Source organism: Xyrauchen texanus, chromosome 26 (genome assembly GCF_025860055.1).
Source record: "Xyrauchen texanus isolate HMW12.3.18 chromosome 26, RBS_HiC_50CHRs, whole genome shotgun sequence".
In the NCBI taxonomy this organism is placed as follows: domain Eukaryota; kingdom Metazoa; phylum Chordata; class Actinopteri; order Cypriniformes; family Catostomidae; genus Xyrauchen; species Xyrauchen texanus.
Window position 1 is genome coordinate 24,277,884 of NC_068301.1, and position 20,982 is coordinate 24,298,865.

General features: G+C 39.4%; 1 protein-coding gene across 1 annotated transcript in view; it reads right to left on the minus strand.

The window, feature by feature from the left end:
* The window catches only part of LOC127619558 (gamma-aminobutyric acid type B receptor subunit 2-like), a 300,286-nt gene that overhangs the window by 221,259 nt on the left and 58,045 nt on the right, over nt 1–20,982 (minus strand). Inside the window, exon 2 of the mRNA XM_052092421.1 lies at nt 5,520–5,657. Within this exon, the coding sequence (XP_051948381.1) occupies nt 5,520–5,657 (138 nt within the window). The remainder of the gene's footprint in view (nt 1–5,519; nt 5,658–20,982) is intronic.

The following is a 20,982-nucleotide window of genomic DNA, read 5'->3' on the forward strand; positions in this document are numbered from 1 at the left end:
TCGTTTGTTCACTATTATCAAGTCAACTCACAGACTCACTGAACCTTGACTCATAATGGACTGAGAAATGATGACAGAGCTGATACTAAGAACATTTTGTGTGTACCAAAGATTTGACTGATGAGGCGAAAAAGAAACTTCTTTAATAGCCGAATAGCAGAAATGATCAAAAACATGTTTAAGACTTGATTGTATGGCAGTTTTATCAAAGTAAGTCAAATGAAACAGAGTTGGATTTTAAAAATAGCATAGAGCAAAATGTTTTTCAACTGTTGGGTAGCATGTGTGCTAGCCAATAGATTATGGCTCTGCAACTTGACTTGATTTACTAGAACCAGACAGCACCATTGTCTTTGCATACTATCCCTAACTTCATGTTGTCTTTACAAACTTTTCCTCAGAAACAGATGGACTCTATCAACAAAATAGCTGCCCAATTCAAACTACAGTGAAAAATGAAAAGTACCTCAAGCTGATTTGACACTTTAACAGATGTTATTTGTTCAATATTGAGAGCCAGAAAGCCAGGAAAAACAGTACTAGTGTATAGCAATAATCTTCTATAGTATATGCACTTTATCCTCAACTTGTCAGCTATCTTTCAAAGATACCAGGGGTAGTAGGTAGTTTTGCTTATTCAAAAATATAGTACAGCATTATTTTTAAGATGTACGTATTTAAATTTAATAAAATAAAAAAATCCATCAAATTGAATTGTGTACTTTTGAAAAATATATATATTTTTTCCTTTTTATTATTAATTGATTTTTAAAGAAGATATCTCAATTCAATTTGATGTAACGTAATTATGTAACTGACATGCATACAGCCTAAAAAAAGTTTAATTCAAGCAACAATTTTGTCTCAGATGTTTCTCCTTAAAACTAATAAAACTAGGCACACATTAGTTCATATTGTAATGTCAAATAGATCAAACATTCAAATACTTTTTTGCAGACTTTGGTATATGGGCAAATCTGAGCGATATCGCTTGTGCAAGGCGCAATTGGTGATTGGTCAAGTGCAATTTTATTTGGAGGTTCTTCTCTGGCACCATCTGCATCCTATTATATAGTGCATTCCCTCGAGCACAAGCCATATAAACAAAGACAGCACATTCATAAGAATTTGGTAGTGAAAAAAGACTGTATGCAATGAATTAGAAGAATACAAATATCAATTTGCATTATTATGTGCATAATATTTAAACCAAATCCAAAGATTTTATTCTCTCCAAATTCTTCCACCATTGCCTTTTCCAGTTACTTAAATCACTCTATGACAACAGGTGGAAAAATACCAATACAAATGAGGTCATAAATACAATTGTGTATATATAAACATAAACATAATAATTATTGAAAAATAAACCATGACCTATAGATAGTTTTACTCTTCATTACCATACAATACACCCACAGATAGCGCAAACACTCCCACCCACGGAACACAAAAATTACACTTAGAATTATCTCTGAGGCACGTGAGATTATTGGATTTGAGGATAAACATTTGAGATATTAAAGAGATATAATTTGTGATCTCTTTCCTCCTGTGTATGCCCATCACTGTCAAAGTAGGTTTTCAGTTACTTGTGGCAACTAAAAGTCTGATTGCATCTTAACATAGCAGTCAATATATACGGTAAGTTTAACCTCATTTAATCACTCTGTTGAGATCTTATGAGCACTGGTACCTTCATTAGAACTTTGAAGGGGGCTTGTTTAAGATTATTATAACTTCTCGAGAAGTGCCTGCGAATGTGGTCAACAATAAGACCTGCCTATTAGTTGAATAATAAAAAACAGTGTTCTCCCTTGTTTAACATTTTCCCTGAGATAAGAAAAGGAGGGCACAATTTCATCTCAGAGCTTTTTTATCTCGTCTCAAAATAATCATTCTCTTACAGTCTGGGTGACATCCAATTTGATTCAAAGCACTCGAGTCATGTTAATATCGCTGCACATCGCAAGCACTGATGTAAGCCACTTCATAACAGTGGAGCCATTCAGAGGCACTGAATGCCAAGTGACGATTTGAAAACCACAAAGGAAGCTCAGCACTATTTAATTAGACAGTATGCAATAGCAGAATGCCTGTGAAAACTGACATTCTAACCGATTTTAAATGGCTCTTGAGGTCAAAAGTTTACTATTGACTGTTTGCATGTTGGCACATCTCTGTAAGCTATACAGTTTGAAAACGTAAATATAATTTCAGTGGTTAAAACACAACTGTGTGCTGTAACAGCAAACTATTCTGACTGCCTGTCTCATTTTTTGCTGTCGTAATCATCCGAAGCTTTCATTAAACATAATTACACAATCCATCAAATAGGCGCCTTTTCTACGCCATCTCAAATTCTCATCAAATGCATCCCTTAATTGATAAATAAAGGTACAGCCTCTTAGTGTTGATGTGGGGTTCTTATGAAGCTGGATAATATGTTTCCTTAATGTTAATTTCAACTGTGTTATGAAACAGATCAGGCCTTGGTGAAATAAAACAGGTGTGACAGAGAATCCTCCAGCCATTGGCACCTGGCCCTCCTCCATTGTCCCCTATGCAGCTTCACAATAAAGCTGTGTGGCCAAGAGGAGGGGAGTGGAAATGGAACATTGTGAAAACAGCGTAATGATGTGCTCCTTTTACTTATTGCCTCATCAATGCTACCATAAATCTAGCACTTCATAGTTGAAGAGATGCTCTACACTACAGTAGAGCTGCACGACATGGAGGAATGTGTAATGCGATAAATTGTTGGAAAATGCAATATGCCGTACAATAATCTTAGGATGATGTCATCGGAGCACGCAGAACTTCCGAACCCCCACCACCCAAATGAACTGTTTATTGGAATAAAAAGGATCTATCCCAGAGATCACAAACATAGTTGTCTTTTGTTCCAAATTACATATACCTGTAGACTGCATACAGTTTTACCATTAGCTATGAAGTCATCAATTATTTCTATTTTTTTGTAAAACACCATATTGTGGGATTTCCTAAAAGATACTGTATTGTATAATATTACATTTTATACACTTTAATTCATGTTCGTTTTTCATAATTATTCAGTGGGTTGCCTGAACGGTCTTGAGGAAGCCCTACATAACCATGCTGGATTCAGGTCTACCTGCGCCCGATCAGACAGTTTCTTAGGGGGTGTTGACGTATGATGTGTTCTCGAGTTTAAAAACAGATAGATATAGTGCAACAAAATGGAACAGAATGCAGGGGTCTCGAGTTACATGTTGAAATAAATGGATGTTTTTTTTCAACAAGACACCACACCATTAGAAAATGTCAAATAATAATAATAATAACAAATAATTTTAAGCTAAATAAGACAGTGCTTTAAGGTTGAAACATATACCTGTCTAGCTTCGTAAGCTCGATTTTATTTGTTGTTGCATTCCAAAATGTGTCAGACCACAATCATTACTCTTCACAAGTATGTGTTGTATTATCAACGTTGCCACAAGAGGCACTATAGAGGGCATTGTAATGTTCACTTTTGAGGTGGGTTTTTTATTTCAAGCCAACTACTGTTATGGCAGAGCAAAAGTTTGAAGAGAATATTGCTGAGGAAGTCAGGTTAAGTCAACATATTTATTATTTTCCAACTTGCCTGATAATAACGCATCCAGTTTATGGCATAGACTTTTGACGGTAACTATATCACCAGTAACGCAAAAACGCAAGTTAAACCAGACTGCACGCTGGCAATGTGATGGTCAAGTGCTAGCATTTGCGGACTTGCGTGAATTATGTTTCTGTAAAGTTTCTGACATGGTTTACTAATAGCTAAATCACAGCATGCTGTCAACATGCTATTTAAAGCACCACTGCTAAAAATGTCAAAACTAGTCAAATATAAGACAAAATATAGATATATTAGTCAATCTCACAGATCAACTATTTGACTATTGGATGACTTGCCATCTAGTCTACATTTTACCTTTCACAATCTTGGATGCTTTAGTCTAAATCACTTCCTTTGTTTGTGTTTTATTTTGTCATATAAAAGCCTTTCTGAGGCATGTCACTGCTAATCCCACTGTGTATGCATTTACATCCCATCACACTGACTAATTAGAGATCTACTCAGCTGGGGTTAATGGGAGATTAATCCACAAATTAGGACTTCTGTAAGTTTATCCTTTACTCCAACCCTTTAGGAAGGCGACAACAGTCCAAATGACAAGGATATTTTTTTCATATGTGATATTCCCCTGATTCATTATGGTCAATATATGTTGTTAAATGTGTTGATTTGTTTTCATTTCTTACAATTTTATTGGGCTGGTTGGTCCGTAGGAACATTAAATATACTCAAATCCTTTTCCAATTCAATAGGGAGTCATTTTATACTTAAATTGCACTTAGAATTGTGTGCAGTACTGTAAATGTTATGGGAAAAAGCCAATTTTGAGGAATAACTTGGGAAAAGTGCCAGGTTTTCTTGGTGAAATGTCAGCTGGCTTAGAGGCTGACCACTAAAACATCTGCCAACACAAAAGTGAAAGCGTGGTAGCCGAAGGGGATTCCTCAGTGGCATTCCTTTATAGCCCCCCATGCCCATCATCAGAAAGATTACAACTGATTTACTTCCTCAAGCTTTCCTTTTCATGTATGCCAATGGCAACCTCACATACAAGTTTTGTCAGTGATACATTAATACACAGATTACAGATATCACTGGGTATTGCAAACAAGAGGCAAAGACAGGCTGAGAGAAGCCAAATGCAGACTTCCTGTTAAAATCACAGTATTACCACACTAAACACCCCCTCAGGTGCGCTCAAAACAGAAATCTCTGTAGTAGCTGGCTTAAAACCGCAGGGAGAAGCTTACAAATTTTTCCCATTTTTATCAGCATTGGGATTGAGTTTCTGGCATCGCTCTGCCAGTCTTTGATTTTAGATGGTAGTTTTTATTTATGTCACAGAGGAAGTCATTAGCGCAGATATTTGGCAAGAAATTTCCATGTGTGTATAATCAGAGTATGATACGAAACATTACATTTTGAAGAAAAAAGTGCATTTTTAATCGTATACTGTAGTGTTTGCCAATCCTGGTTCTAGAGTACCCCCAACACTGCACATTTCGGAGGTCTCCCTTATTTTACACACATTTAGTTCATGGAGCCTCTACTAATGAGATGATCGAGTGTCTTAGATAAGAGGCATCAGTTCAGTGCATCGAAATCCCCACACTTTCAGAGTATGTACTGCATTTGATGAAGAACTTATTTCTTGACCCTTAATAAAGTATGCTCTGAAGTTATGGGATAACAATATGTCCACTATCTTGTCCAAATATCTTACTGTGTCATGAATACTACGTTTTTGGAAATCCAACAAATTTGACACTGCTTTTTGAATACTGTGAGAAGCAGGGAAGCGTGCATGTTTGGACATGGGAAAGGAAATGGATTGGGAAACACTGGTATTCTGTAAAGCAAATAGATATGACAATACAAGCTTAATGATTTAGATATTTGCTGTGACACTAACCTGTACGAGATTCCACCCCTCTAAAGATTCAGCAATGATTGAAGTCACTGATGGACAAACTCCTCCAAAGATCATCAAATGTTTTGGACCGTAGCAGATTGCATCAAAGAAAGCCCGCAATCCCTTTGCATTGTCACACTGTGAGAGAGGGAGAGAGATAGAAAGAAAAGAAAAATTAAGTTCAAAAGTAAATTCTACTAATGTACATGGAATAGTAATGTCAAACATAGTGACAACATTAGATGTACTGTACATGCTCTGAATTCATTCACCCTAAAAAAGCAGGTTTCAACCTTGAGAGCATTTTCTTGATTTATATTCTTCTTGTATAACCACATTGCACAACCAGAATTGCAATTGCAATATTTCTTTCATAATATAGTCAATGGAAAATGGAAAATAATAAATAAGTGTAAATGGAAAAAAAAAGTATGGACATTGAATATTTAAATGTGCACATCATACTGTGATGTACAGAAGAGCGCAACTGCTGCAGCACTATGCAGCCATTTCATATCACTATGGCAACACTCTTAGCTCTATGGAAGTGCTGAAGGAAAGAAAATGTGGAGCTGAGCTACTGATTGCGATGTGAGTCTCTAACTGTTTTATCTTTGATTTTCTCATGTTGGTAATGATATTTCAGTCTCTGGTAAACAATTCCGAAGGTCAATTAATGGCAGTCAGCTTGACCTGACTCAATCATGGTTGTAATGAGAATGTCGCAACACTACACACCATTACCCGGCCAAGACTTTCCTATCTGTGTTTGACCTTTTTTGTCTTGTTCTGGATTAGACTGGGTTTAAGCAAAAAAAAAAACAGAATTTCAAAAAAAGAAAATAGGTTTATTTTTTAGCATTATTATTAATTTGTTGAAAATGTAAGGGCATTCTGTCTGCACCATTTATTAATTGTTTGTCTATGTACACATATGCTAGACGGATGTTTTTGTGCCATGTCTCACGTCTTTTGCCATATTTTTAAGACCCTGTGTCGTTAAAATAGATAAACCTTTGACACTCAGTGCAGCAGATCTTTGTCAATTGTTAAACAATGGAAAAATCAGATAATTCTGGGGTGGGATAAGCATATGTTTATAAACTTATTGAATGTTTATATTAGCAAAGGTTTATGGAAGTTAAAATGCCTATAAACTCCCTTTCTGTTCCATCAAGCTGTTTTTAACACAAGAACACATCCTGTTTGAACTTCCCCTAACTCCTTTAAAATAAAAAGGACAATTTTCAGCACAATTTATGTGGTGGCTATTGCTGACCTACAACCAACAATGAACCCATTATCATCCTTACACAATTTCTCAATTTCTGACACTAGAGCACACTGGTTAGTGTACTGAAGCACACTAGCCAATGTGCTTCAGTCCGTGTCAGAAATAGAAGTGTTGAAAATAGGCTGTGGCATATGAAATCCTGGAATATGTAATGAGGTACTGCTAGGTGAGTTGATTGAAGTGATGGCGTTCATAATGCTGAATAAAACAGCAGGCTTTTAAAATCTCTCATTTGTGTAATTCCTCCATATTCACTGGTCATCAATAACCACGAAAACACTGAAAATCAGTGCAAATCAAGCCATTCCTCTTGTTTAACAGAATATTGTCTGTTCTCCAGCGAGATGGAAGTTCAACTTGGTGAATATAGCTGTTGTGGTGGGGGCGTGGTTATGAGCCGGTTTGTGAATGGAGAGGGAGATCAGGAGATGAGAATGGTCAGGATCATCACCTGGCAATGATTGCCTCTAACAGCTATTTGTCATTGCAGTGAGAGTTGAGACATGCTTTAAATAAGCGAGCCAGACACCAGTGAGCGAGAGAGAGCTGCACGGAGCAGAGTGTTCCAGAGTGCGATATTTGTGGTGTGTTGAAAAGCCTTATTTGAGTGTGTCCACTGAAAAGTGTGATTTATCGTCTGTGAAAAGTATGGGAAATAAAGCACCTTTTGAGTTGGATCTTGCCATATCCTGCTTCCTCCTTGCAACGAAAACTAAGAACTTTGTTACACTGTTGCCGAAACCAGGGAATTAAGGGAGGAAGAACAGTGCCATGGATCCCTCACCTCTAGAGGACGTGATCAAGACCCTCGCCAGTATCCACCAGACGCAACATCAGTACCTCCTCGAGCTGCAACAGCGATTCATTGCGCTCCTCCAGGCCCAAGCGGAGGACCGGCAGATGTTCCGGAGCTTGCAGCACCAGGAGGGTGCTGCCACTGTGACCTCAGACCCCATGACCGCCCGGCCACAGGTTCCGCTAGTCAAGATGTGTCCTCTTGACGATCCGGAGGCCTTCTTAGAGCTCTTTGAATGGACAGTAGGGGCATGCAGATGGTCGAGCACCCAGTGTGCAGTCCGACTGATTTTACTGCTGTCTGGGGAAGCCCAACTCTTGGTGCAGCAGTTACCAGTGGAGAACCTCCTGGAGTACGCCGACTTGAGAAAAGCCATCCAGCTGGACACCCGAGCAGCAACGGCAACACTTCCGCTCTATGCCCATTTGCAAGCATGGCTGCCCGTCCGCCTTCACCTAAAAGCTCCGGGACACCTGCCGGAGTTGGTTGCTGGCTGAGCAATGCGACGTTGGAGCTGTCATCGAACTGGTGGTACTGAAGCAGTTCATCGCTCGACTTCCAAGAGGGATGGCGGAGTCGGTCCAGTGCCACTGTCCGGCGTTGCTCCAAATGTCCATCCAGCTGGCAGAGGACCAAATGGCAGTGTATTTGGGAGCCAGCGATCCCTGAGATCCTTCTCTATCTCTCTCTCTCTCTCTCTCTCTCTCTCCCTCTCTCTCTCTCATTCCCTTTACTCCCCTCCTCCCCTTGCTTTCTATCCTGTCCCTCCCATACCGGCTCCTCGACTCTGAGGATTGCACTAACCACAGGTTTCCCCTGCCCCTCTCTGGTCTCATTCCCAGGTTGGTGAACCCACCTTCGCAGGTATGGAGCCTGAGCCGGCCTGCAGGGAGCCTGGGCATTTCCGGGACAAGTGCCCGCTGATGGAGACTATAATGTTGGTTCGGGTCCCCGACACGCCGCAGGCCGGCCCCCGATTGAGCTGGGACCTACTGTATTCCTGTGAGTATTAAGGGGGTTGCATACCAGGCTGGAAACTCCATCTGCCTGGTTCAAGATGAGGCTTTTTATGCTAGTCACAAGGTGAAGGTAAGGTATGAGCATGGAGATATCCACGATTATCCTGTATAGACCATAACGATTCAATTTATGGACAAAAGCATAGTGTCGAGGCTGCCGTTATTTCGCGCCTCACCCATTCACTAATTCTGGGCATGAATTGGTAAGCACTTTCAAATGGATGGCTTGGTACACCCCTGCCAATCTTGATGACATCACTATATACAGTAATGATTGGCAGTGGCATTTGCAACATCTGAGGGCAGTTCTGAGGCCGCTGCGACGGGCGGGACTCACGGCAAACCCTAAGAAGTGTGCAATTGGACAGGTGGAGGAACGGTATCCACTTGGGTCATGGGCAGGTGTGCCCCCAAATCGATAAGACCGCAGAGGTTGCGGCCTGCCAAAAAGGAGGTGAGACACTAAAAAGGGAGCCCCAGACACGGTCCAGTGGTCTGAGGTGTGCCAACAGCCTTTTATGCAGGTGAAGGCTACATTTTGTAGTGGAATATTGTTACATGCTCCTGATTTGTCTCTCCCCTTGTTGTACAGATGACACTTCGGACAGGGTGTTGGGAGCCGTGTTGTCCCAGGTGGTCAAGGGGGAGGAGTGCCCGGTGCTGTACATCAGCTTTCTTCGAGAGAGGAAAAGTACAGCACTGTTGAGAAGGAGTGTCTAGCCATCAAGTGGGTGGTCCTCACCCTTCAGTAGTACCTCCTAGGATGGGCTTTCACCCTCTGTTCGGACCACGCCTCGCTCCAGTGGCTCCTTCGCATGAAGAATACCAACACATAGATCACATTTTGGTATCTGGCTCTTCAGCCTTTTAAGTTCGATGTGGTCCACAAACAGGGGCACAGATGGCTGTCGCTGACTTTCACACCAGAAATAGTGGGGAGTACTGGGCAGGCCAGATGGCTCCCCAAAGTCAGTCGATGGGGTATATGGTGGTGGTGTCTTGGTTAAGCGCCGGTTTGTGAATGGAAAGCGAGACCAGGAGATGTGAATGTAAGGATCATCACCTTGCAATGATTGCCTCTAACAGCTGTTTGTCATTGCCAGTGAGGGAGAGAGAGCTGCACGGAGCAGAGTATTCCAGATTTGTGTTCTGCTGAAAATCCTTTTTTGAGTATGTCCACTGGAAAGTGTGTTTTATCGATTGTGAAAAGTGTGGGAAATAAAGCCCCTTTTGAGTTGGATCTCACTGTCTCCCGCTTCCTCCTTACCACGAAAGCTAAGACATTTGTTACAATAGTGTGTGTAAATTCACTGTAATCAGTGGTTCTATGGTAAGCATCTACTCTATGCAAAATAAGGACTACTGTTGAAACACATTATGTCTTCCAAAAGGCACCTTTGCATACCAGAATTTGCCAAGAAAGCATTGATCATGTTGTCAGGGTAACACACTCCTCACTTTGAGCGAAAAATGAAGGAGATGGCAAGACCAGCATTGATAGATATAGCATGGCTTTGCTGTTACAATCATGAGGCTATTAATCAGTATTCAGAAGTGATGTTGAAGGCTTAATTTTAGATTAGCAGAGCTTTTGCCAGAATGAGAGAATTTCCAACAATAGAAGTCACCACCACACTACTGCAAATTAATTTATTTAATAATTTAGCAGTGATATAAATTAAGCTTTAAAAAAAATTCAACAAATATAATGGGACATTGATTGAGGGTCACTGATGCTTGTTTGACTATCTAGCAACTAGCAACCATGGGCAAGTAGCTCAACAAGATTGTACAAAATCAAAGGCAGCCACCTTGCTGCCTAGTCTGTCAATGACAGTGTTTTAGTATGATGGAACCACCTTTTAAGGCACAACAGCATCATTTTAATGATCTACAACATATGGCAGTTGAGTTTGGATATCAACAGTGTCTCTCAGGAAACGCTGAGTGCACCTTTAATTACCTAGACTGTGACGGCACAGTTTCATAATGAACCAAAAATATTTGTACACTTCTCATAACAACATAAAAGATCTGTAACGTTGTGTTTTGTGCCGTTACTTTGGCAAAGCATCTCCCAGTCAGATTTTTGAAGGGGCAAGTGAAAGACAATTTTACTTGACTGACCAGACAAGCAGACTCATCAATAACAAAAAAATAACCAGCTATATTTGTGATGGCCTAGGCATGTGTAACTTATTACAAAGTTCATATTCTTATTCTGCTGTTGAAAGTAATCAAGAACACATAAATGTATAATTCGCAAGCGATCTAGTAACAGCTGCACCCTGTTTGATTGACAGCCGACATATGTGTGTCTTGATCATGCGTGTGTGTTCTGAAAGTGCTCGCGCTAATGTGCACCTGATCGGTCAAATACATTTCAAAATTCAGCCAAAATGTCCACCTTGGTGAGGTATTCATGTAACTTTATCTCTCATCCTCCACAACACAATCCGTAACTATCTGCTTTGTTACAGCAATCGTGAAGGCGTATTCATGATTCACATTAGGGTTCAGCACCACTTTGAACTACATATGAAAGGCGCTTGCAGACAAAAACATCTCATTCTGTTTATTGGTTATAGTTGAGACATGACGTGCTTCTGTGGTAATTAAAATGTGCCCTACTTAGGCTGAAAAATACAACAATAAGCATCAAAATTTCTTTTCCCCATCATTTGATCACTACCACGGCTGTTGTGTGTTTGTGGTGTGTCTGTCCGTGTAATGAGTCTGGGCGGACACGTTGCAAAGGTTCTGCTCTTCTAACCAGTGTTTATGCTGGTTTGTGCAGTATTAACAGTAAATGTGTAATCGCAAGTAAGAAAAAATACGCATTAAAACTTTTTAAGTAATCATGCAGTAACATTCATTTTTACAGCTACAATATATATATATATATATATATATATATATATATATATTATAAAAACAATTTACAATATAATAATCATATTAATAAATAGATTTCCTTTCTTAACTTTAATGTAGTTAGCTACTTTTCTTCATAACTTTCAGTGTAGATAACTAATTTTTAAAAAGGGTAGCTTAACTGTAACTACTTAAATTTCAGCTTCCCCAACACTGGTAAACACCATAACAGTGTTAATGCGTCACAGCTGATGATTTAGTACAACCAAGCATTAGAGATTAGACAACAATTTGAATATATAATTATAACAATGTTTATTTCTTAGTAAAAAATTAAAGAAAATGTACATTTGTACACCCAATAACGGCTTTCGATTACTTTACCAACTGCTGAAATGCATGGTCAGTATTGTAGGATATTATAGGCAGCGAACACATATACTGTATGATGCCTTAAAAAATCAGTTACATGGAGTCATCTTAGAAGACAGGATATTATCCAAACATTGAATTTGGATGTGCTTCGATGCGTTCCTACTGTACGTGCCTGAAAAGGCAATATTTTCAGGTTTTAGAAACACCCTAAATCTGTGTTTACTGAAATGAGCCCCAAACTGCTCTTTAAGTCCTGTCAGTAGAGCTGTTAGCATGGTAAGCCAGCCCAGTACAGTGACCACAATGCTGTTGACACACCATCTCTCCAGTGGCCGGATTCTAGACCTCCAGTAGATCAGAAGGAAAATATATAAAGCCAGACCTAAAGCTCTAAGAGCGCACATTTTCTGTAGATTCAGAGAGGCATGATATTATATTTCCTCTTGAAAAAAAAAAACATGTTACACAGAACTAGTTCCTTAAGGAAAATTGGTTAAACAAACTGGTTATTTATAGCACCAGTTGTAATTAGGACCGTTGGCAGAATTTACATATAAGGCACATCTTCAACAGCTCTTAATTTTAATATATTTTTTTTTTAAATGTTCTCCCCTTTTCTCCCCAATTTGCTATGCCCAATTCACAATATGCTCTAAGTCCTCGTAGTGGCGTTGTAACTCGCCTCATTCCGGGTGGCGGAGGACGCATCTCAGTTGCCTCCGCTTCTTAGACCGTCAATCTGTGCATCCTGTCATGTGGATTGTTGAACGCATTATCGTGGAGACATAGCGTGTGTGGAGGCTTCACACTGTTCTCCATGGTATCTACGCACAACTCACCACGTGCCCCACCGAGAGCGAGAACCACATTATAGCGACCAAGAGGAGGTTACACCATGTGACTCTACCCTCCCTAGCAACCGGGCCAATTTGGTTACTTAGAAGACCTGGCTGGAGTACAGAGCATGCCCTGGATTCAAACTCACAACTCCAGGTGTGGTAGTCAACGTCTTTACTCGCTGAGCAACCCAGGCCCCCCTTAAACAGCTCTTTAAATCAGATTGTAAACAAACACGTTTTAGATCCAAAATATACTCAAAAGCTTTTATTCTTGTGTATCTGATGGAAACTGGAAATAGAAGAGGACACATAAATTTGCAATTGCAGAACCAAATGACTCGGAAAGGACAGTTGGCTAAGGATTATTAATAGAACTATTTCCTCAGGCATCATCAGCATCATAAAATGGCCACCCGAGGTATTGTGTCGACAACAAGGGATAATCATGGCTTGTTAACAGTCGCAATGGCAGCAGCTGCACCTGTCGCCAGTCAATGGCAAATTATTGCAGCCAAATATGTAACCTGAAGTCTTCAGGGCTAGGAAAAAGAGGGAGAGATTGAGAAAGAAAAAAAGAGAGTGCAAATGGGGACCACCATGTCGCATGCTCTAAAGGGCTTAAAGTCATGCACAATATGAAGTTGACTAAATGTGCAGGCACATACAACTGGAAGAATCTGAAATCTATTTATCGATTCTTCCCAGTATCCATCTTTTATTGACCTTTTATCTTATCAATGTTCATTGTCTTTTGATTATTAAATACTTATTAGAAACGTTCTCGGGTCATAGAGTTTAAATCGTATCAACATTACAAGGAATTGTCCCAGTCACCCTCAATCTACTCTCAGCTACTGTGTTGGCAAAACCCCTCTATTGTTATTAAGTGAGCTTTCTGCAATAGAACAAGAAAAAGATGTTCTTTAAACAATTACATTTATTGGTCAACTGCTTTTCAAACACAAATGTGTTTATATCACAAATCAGCCTTAAGTTCAGGGCATTGGTTCATAAGATTTGGAGAAAGTATAACATATTTTACTATATAATACATCAGCATTATATTCAGAAATGATTAGAACATAAAATTATTGGCTCGTTATGCCTTAGACGGGCAGTCAATAGTAGGGCTAGGTACGAGTACACATGTACTCAAGTATTTGGAAGTGCCAGCCATGATCGATCATGACACAATAATTGCGTGACTTTTCCATCACTTCGAAACATTACATTTTTATTTTGTGATTGGTTAAGATTGCATATTGGGTGGTACCTTGCAGTCTGATAGGTTAAAGTGTTTACACAGGATATTGTCTTGCATTTAAAAACATTTAGATGGAATGCATCTGATGGAGTGGAATTGAACACGTTCAAGAACTAATTTAAATTTGAAACACTGTCTTAAAAAACTTGATGCTAATGGCACGAGATGTTAAATAAACAGTGAGATGAATGACAATGGACATCTATCTGGCACACTGTATAGTACATAGCCCAACAATTAAAAAATAGAACAGATGTTACTCACTATATCACCCCACATCCCACCTCAAATATTCGGGAGACATATCTGTTGAGACCTCAAATAGAAAAAATTATCAAAATCCCTAGTCAATATACTCATCATTAAGGTCCAGATATACTTCCTACAAACTCAAAGAACGAATGGGTATGATGTAATTTTGAACGAAATCTGTAAGTTTTTCTGCTCATTTTGGTGGACCGTAACAGTTTGCCTGGGCAAACTTTTAGAAAACTTCTAACAGGCTGGTAAACACCTTCTTACAGCCATTGGTCCACATCACCGGTATATGTGACCTAAAGCTCCATGTAATACTTTGTTTATGTTTTTCAGTCAGTATTCAACATGAGCACACCGTCATGCAATTATTTGTTTAATTAGTCTACAAAAGATTTTGTTTAGACATTCTTTTGTCTGTATTCTGAATATTAAACCTTTCTTTTCAGTAGTATCAGTGTCTTCATACATAACAATAACAGAGTGTAATTGGCACATATTAAGGCCAAGTATAGTGTGTTAGCTAATTAGCGCCATGAATTCAGAATATAAACAATATATACTGCATATATATTACTTTAAATCATCATCGAGTGGTTAAAACAACTTCTTTTACTGACCTCATTTGAATTTTACTCATAGAATGAGGCATAATGTCATTTTGAAATTGCGCATAAAAATCCTGAATGGAAACACTTCAATGTTCAAGGAGGAGGTGGATTTTCTAGAGTTTTGCATTAATAAAAATGCACATTAAGGTGATGAAAACGATATCGCAAAATGATGACAGGTTTGAACATTTGTGCATGTGTTATGAGTGTGCGATAGGTTGATGTGAGTAGCCCAATGGAAGGTCTGACCTTGGTACACAATTCTTTAAAACAAAGCTTAACATTCTGATGTGTTTAACCAACAGCTGGTCATTAAAGTGGGTCCTCATCATCGAACAGTTTGAGCACAGGCGCTCCCAGGTTTGCGGAGAATGGTGGTGTGTGGGCATCGCATCAAGTTCAGTCCTCATTAAATCAGATATTACACTTGTATTACAGCATCTTCTGGCAGCATTAAATAAAATGAGGTACAATAGCTAAAATCCTGTAATTAAAACTTTCCCCGAAACAAGGAGGTAATTTAGCTGCTCCATCATGACAAGGTGACTCCCTCAAGATAATGCGCAGGAAGTAGAAAAGCAATGATTCTTATTTTAGAAATGCTAAACATTTAGATGGAAAATCAGCTATTGATAACACATTTTTGTCACATTAGATTTTACATCCTTTTACATCCCATTTTTTCCTCATATTTAAATGCTCCTCTAAACGCCTCCCACAGCAGTGTGACCGCTGTCTGAATGTTTGCAAACAGTATAACGTTACTTGACTTCTTTTTACTCCTGAATGAAGAATGAAGAAAAACTTCTCCGGAAGTATTTCAGGGCCTTTAAGGTAAAAATCGCAGGTTGCCACACTTTACAGTGTACTAGTAAGATGGCTTTCATAGAAATGCCTAATGCGATTCTTTTAAGGATTACAAGAAATTTGGTGCAGTGGGTAAAAATAACGCTTTTATCTATAGTTAAACAATGTTATTATGGGTTCTTAATCCAAAGAAGCTGTGCATTTCAACTTTGACGTTTACCATCAAAAAGGCAATAGGGTTTAGTCCATTCTATCAACAATTCAGTGATTCGTCAGAATATATCACCAAGATGAGAGCTCTTGATTATCTTATGTATTTGGCAATAGCATGTAGGGAAATCGCGAAGCCTAAAATTAGGGTTGTTTACAGTGTTTTGATCCAAAAGCTGATGTCGGAATCTCCCACCACATCTAGAACAAACACGAGTGAGGGCAAAAGCATTCCTGTGCATTTGCTCCCCTTCACAGGGCTCAGAGATCCAACAAGCTCCACTCACGTGCATAAATCCACCTCGATTTTTAAGACCTCAAGACAATTGGCTTGGGCTTTTGGACATTTTTGATTGCAAACCACAGCTGTGGTGTGCCTGAGATGTTCACACCTTTGTGTCGCATGAAACAGAACCAAGTAGCCTGGATTTGTAAGAAAACTTTTGTACAACACAAACTGGAGTACTTAGCTTAGAGGCTGCATTGACTGACTGAGATTGTGTGACATTGCTGAAGAAGCTTTATCTCTGAAAGTAAAAAAAGAGATCTATAAATCATCTCATTTGTTTCCCCTAAACAGAGAGATCAAATTTAGACTTCTGCAAAAATGGACAGTTCATAGTAAAAATTCCCAAGACAACATTGTTCTCCTACCAACTGTGTCTACTGTACGGTATATGGCAAGTTTGAAATCTTTTGAAATGGGTTGTAAATGTTTTTTCATTTCTTAATATTTGAACACAAGTAGGTCATTGGAATAATGCCTCTTCCAGAAGACTGTGAACTAAACATCTCCAGATCAGCCCATATTGGATTTGAAAGTCTATAAAGGAAAGTCCATAAAAATCCATAAAGGATTTTTAAAAGCAATAAGCCTTTATTAGCAGTTTGTGGTTGTCAGGAGACCTCCAAACTGCTTTATTGGACTAAGCTCATAAAACGTTACACCACTTAGTTGTTAGCTGAGAAATGACAAAATGCATTAATATTTCTCCAATCCATCACCTTCAGTGTAAGCTATGTTTAAGTCATGTAAAAATGTTAAGCAAGAGTGGAGCATCCAGCAGGTTGCATCATTGTGACATCAAGCACTGTGCAGGTAATTTCATAGTCTGATATTGGGAGAGGTTCCCACATGATGATTAATGGTGCACCGTAAGGAAAGCTATTAGTATACTGTTACGAAAAGGCTTAAAACAATGTATATTTGTAATTGGTGGAAATGTGAAATGTGAAGGATGGCTGTGGAAAGGGAGGCCATTATCAAGTTAATTATTTCTTGGCCCGAGGTCCTACATTCTCCCCAGGATGTCTCCACTGGCGAGCCAGGGAGGAGAGGCAGGGTAATTACTGCGATTTTGGATAATTGTGGCGATGTGGCGCTTGGTGTAGCATCAGACCAGGATAAAAGGCAAAAACGTTTCCGGCTTTACTTTCAGGCAAGGAACAAAAGTTCAGGCCTGTTCTGAGCTTTGAGTTTGGCCCTCTGGAGTTCCTTTACCCAGACCCCCGTTCTTTACAATGCTTCCCTTCAGCAGTCCTCTGCCCTATAAATCTCCCCTTCAAATGAAAATCTGCTCAGTATTTTACTCTGAAGTGGTAAATTGAAACAAACATGATCATATAAAACACAGAGAATACGTCTAAATGTCCAGTTATAGCCTAATCAAGCAAAAGCAGGTTTTTGTAATGTTGGAGCATGTGCACAATCACGGGGCCAATTGTGGCTTTTATACACGCTGGACACAGACAAGCTACAATTGCATTATCTAGGTCTGTTAGTCCGAATACGCAAAATCTGACACATTTAACTGATTTTAGACTGACTAAAGCATTAACATGACATTTAAAAAAGAAGAATTACTGTTTAAGTCTGACTGAAATCTAATTTTAAAGTGCATGTAAAAATATTGCGTATCAGTGCATACGCTGTTGAAAAGACCAGCTTAGACTAGTATGAATTTCCATGCCGGCCCATGGTGGAAATTGCAGGTTTGATGTTGGTCTTGAATAAGCATAACCCTTGCAGCATGGACTTTCTGATACAGCTTGTTGACCAAGGTAGTCTTGCAGGTTACGTGGTCTTTTCAGCAGGATACCTCCTAAATTAAAATGTATACACATTCATTCTTTCCAGGAAAGCTTTCCAATGCTGCTCTATGGCAGAAGGTGCCAATATTTCTACACACAACTAAATTATCTTCTTAGCAGCCAAAAATATGCATTGCAGGAACCATGAGTAACCTAGCACTTGTAAGTTCCTCCTACCTCCTGACAGCTAACGTGCTGTTGATCCATGGTTCTGCTGGGGACAGGTTATTACTTAAAACTATCACTCCGTCTGCACAGAAATCCTATTTTCGAGCCGTAGCCACACCCTAAACACTCATACTGCTTTCATTTATTTGTCATTACTCCTGTTGCCATGTCTGAGGCTATTAAACATTCTAACCTCAATGAGAAGAGAAATGCATTTCACAAGCAAAAATATACAGTACATACAACAGATTCTAATGCATAAGATCATTCAGATGTCTGATAAGAGGTTTGTATCTCAGTTGTTCACCATTCACTTTACTTGCATTTTTTTTCTTCATACAATGAGATTGAATAGTGACTGAGGCTAACATTCAGCTAAGCATTTCCTTTTGTGTTCCACAGAAAAGTGTAGAAAGTCATACAGGACAAACATGAGAGCAAGTAGACATCGACAGAATTTACAGTATAAAGCAAAAAATCTGCGGAAAGCTCAACTTAACTGGACTGACAAAATTTAGACATGTGAATAGGTGATTTCTGCCACAGAAAATGCCTAAATTTTTTTATTGTTTTTTGGTAACTTTTTTGTTACAGTCCAAATTCACTTTGAAAAATCTATTTGAATAGGCATGATGCTTCTAGCATCAGGCATTGGTGACAGTGTGTGGAAATGGCGACTCGATGGTATGTGTTCTGCAGGTCTAGAGCATATGCTGGTCATTCTGTGAGACAAGCAGTCTCACCATTACATTCAGGGTAAAATACTTCTCTTGCTCAAGGCCCAAATATCCTCCCATCTGCTGCAGCCCATAATGTTCAGAGTAATGGGTACCATTCATCAAGTTGACTGCTCTCGGACACGGAGCAGAGGAAAGGGTGGACAGTTGATTGACTCGCTCATATTAAAGTCTGCTCAGAGACTCACACTATTTGGAGTATTATGACAATAGCATGCCACCTCTGTCTAACATAACTCCATTTAATCAGGTGCATCATCACTCCATGTCTAGACATAGCTATACTCACATTGCAATGATACACACTGTAATCCTCACATGTAATCCATTGTTTAAAAATGTTATTGAAATTACAGGAACATATGAACCATTTTAAAAAGCAAGAAACACATATGTTATGATTATAAAAGTGTCCTAACTAGATTCAGATGTGGTTCCCTTGATTAAGAACATCAAGCTACAATTTAAGTACAGTGCTTCCGAAAAGTATTCACAGCACCTCACTTTTTCCACATTTTGTTATGTTTTGCAGCCTTATTCCAAAATGGATTAAATTCATTATTTTTCAAAAAATTCTACAAACAATAATACCCCATAAAGACAACGTGAAAGAAGTTTGTTTGAAATCTTTGCAAATTTATTAAAAATGTAAAAGAAAGAAAAAAATAAAAAAAACACATGTACATAAGTATTCACAGCCTTTGCTCAATACTTTGTTGAAGCATCTTTGGCACCAATTACAGCCTCAAGTCTTTTTGTGTATAATGCTACAAGCTTGGCACACCTATTTTTGGGCAGATTCTCCCATTCTTCTTTGCAGGACCTCTCAAGCTCCATCAGGTTGGATGGGGAGTGTCGGTGCACAGCCATTTTCAGATCTCTCCAGAGATGTTCAGTCGGGTTCAAGTCTGGGCTCTGGCTGGGCCACTCAAGGACATTCACAGAGTTGTCCTGTAGCCACTCCTTTGTTATCTTGGTTGTGTGTTTAGGGTCATTGTCCTGTTGGAAGATGAACCTTCCCCTCAGTCTGAGGTCCAGAGTGCTCTGGAGCAGGTTTTCATCAAGGATGTCCCTGTACATTGCTGCATTCATCTTCCCCTCGATCCTGACTAGTCTCCCAGTTACTGCCACTGAAAAACATCCCCACAGCATGATGCTGCCACCACCATGCTTCACTATAGGGATGGTATTGGCCAGGTGATGAGGTTTCCTCCAGACATGACGCTTTCCATTCAGTCCAAAGAAATCAATATTTGTTTCATCAGAACAGAGAATTTTGTTTCTCATGGTCTGAGAGTCCAACAGGTGCCTTTTGGCAAACTGCAGGCAGGCTGTCATGTGCCTTTTATTGAGGAGTGGCTTCCATCTGGCCACTCTACCAAACAGGCCTGATTGGTGGAGTGCTGCAGAGATGGTTTTTCTCCTGGGAGGTTCTCCTCTCTCCACAGAGAAATGCTGGAGCTCTGTCAGAGTGACCATCAGGTTCTTGGTCACCTCCATGACTAAGGCCCTTCTCCCCCAATCGCTCAATTTGGCCGGGCGGCCAGCTCTTGGAAGAGTCCCGGTGGTTCCAAACGTCTTCCATTTACGGATGATGGAGGCCACTGTGCTCATTGGGACCATCAATGCTGCAGAAATGTTTCTGTACCCTTCCCCAAATCTGTGCCTCGATACAATCCTGTCTCGGAGGTCTACAGACAATTCCTTGGACTTCATGGCTTGGTTTGGGCTCTGACATGCACTGTTAACTGTGGGACCTTATATAGACAGGTGTGTGCCTTTCCAAATCATGTCCAATCAACTGAATTTACCACAGGTGGACCCCAATCAAGTTGTAGAAACATCTCAAGGATGATCAGTGGAAACAGGATGCACCTGAGCTCAATTTTGAGTGGCATGGATAAGGCTGTGAATACTCATGTACATGTGATTTTTTCGTTTTTTATTTTTAATAAATTTGCAAAGATTTCAAACAAACTTCAAACAAAGTTGTCATTATTGGGTATTGTTTGTAGAATTTTTAGTAAAATAATGAATTTAATCAATTTTGGAATAAGGCTGTAACATAACAAAATGTGGAAAAAGTGAAGCATTGTGAATACTTTCCAGATGCATTGTATCTT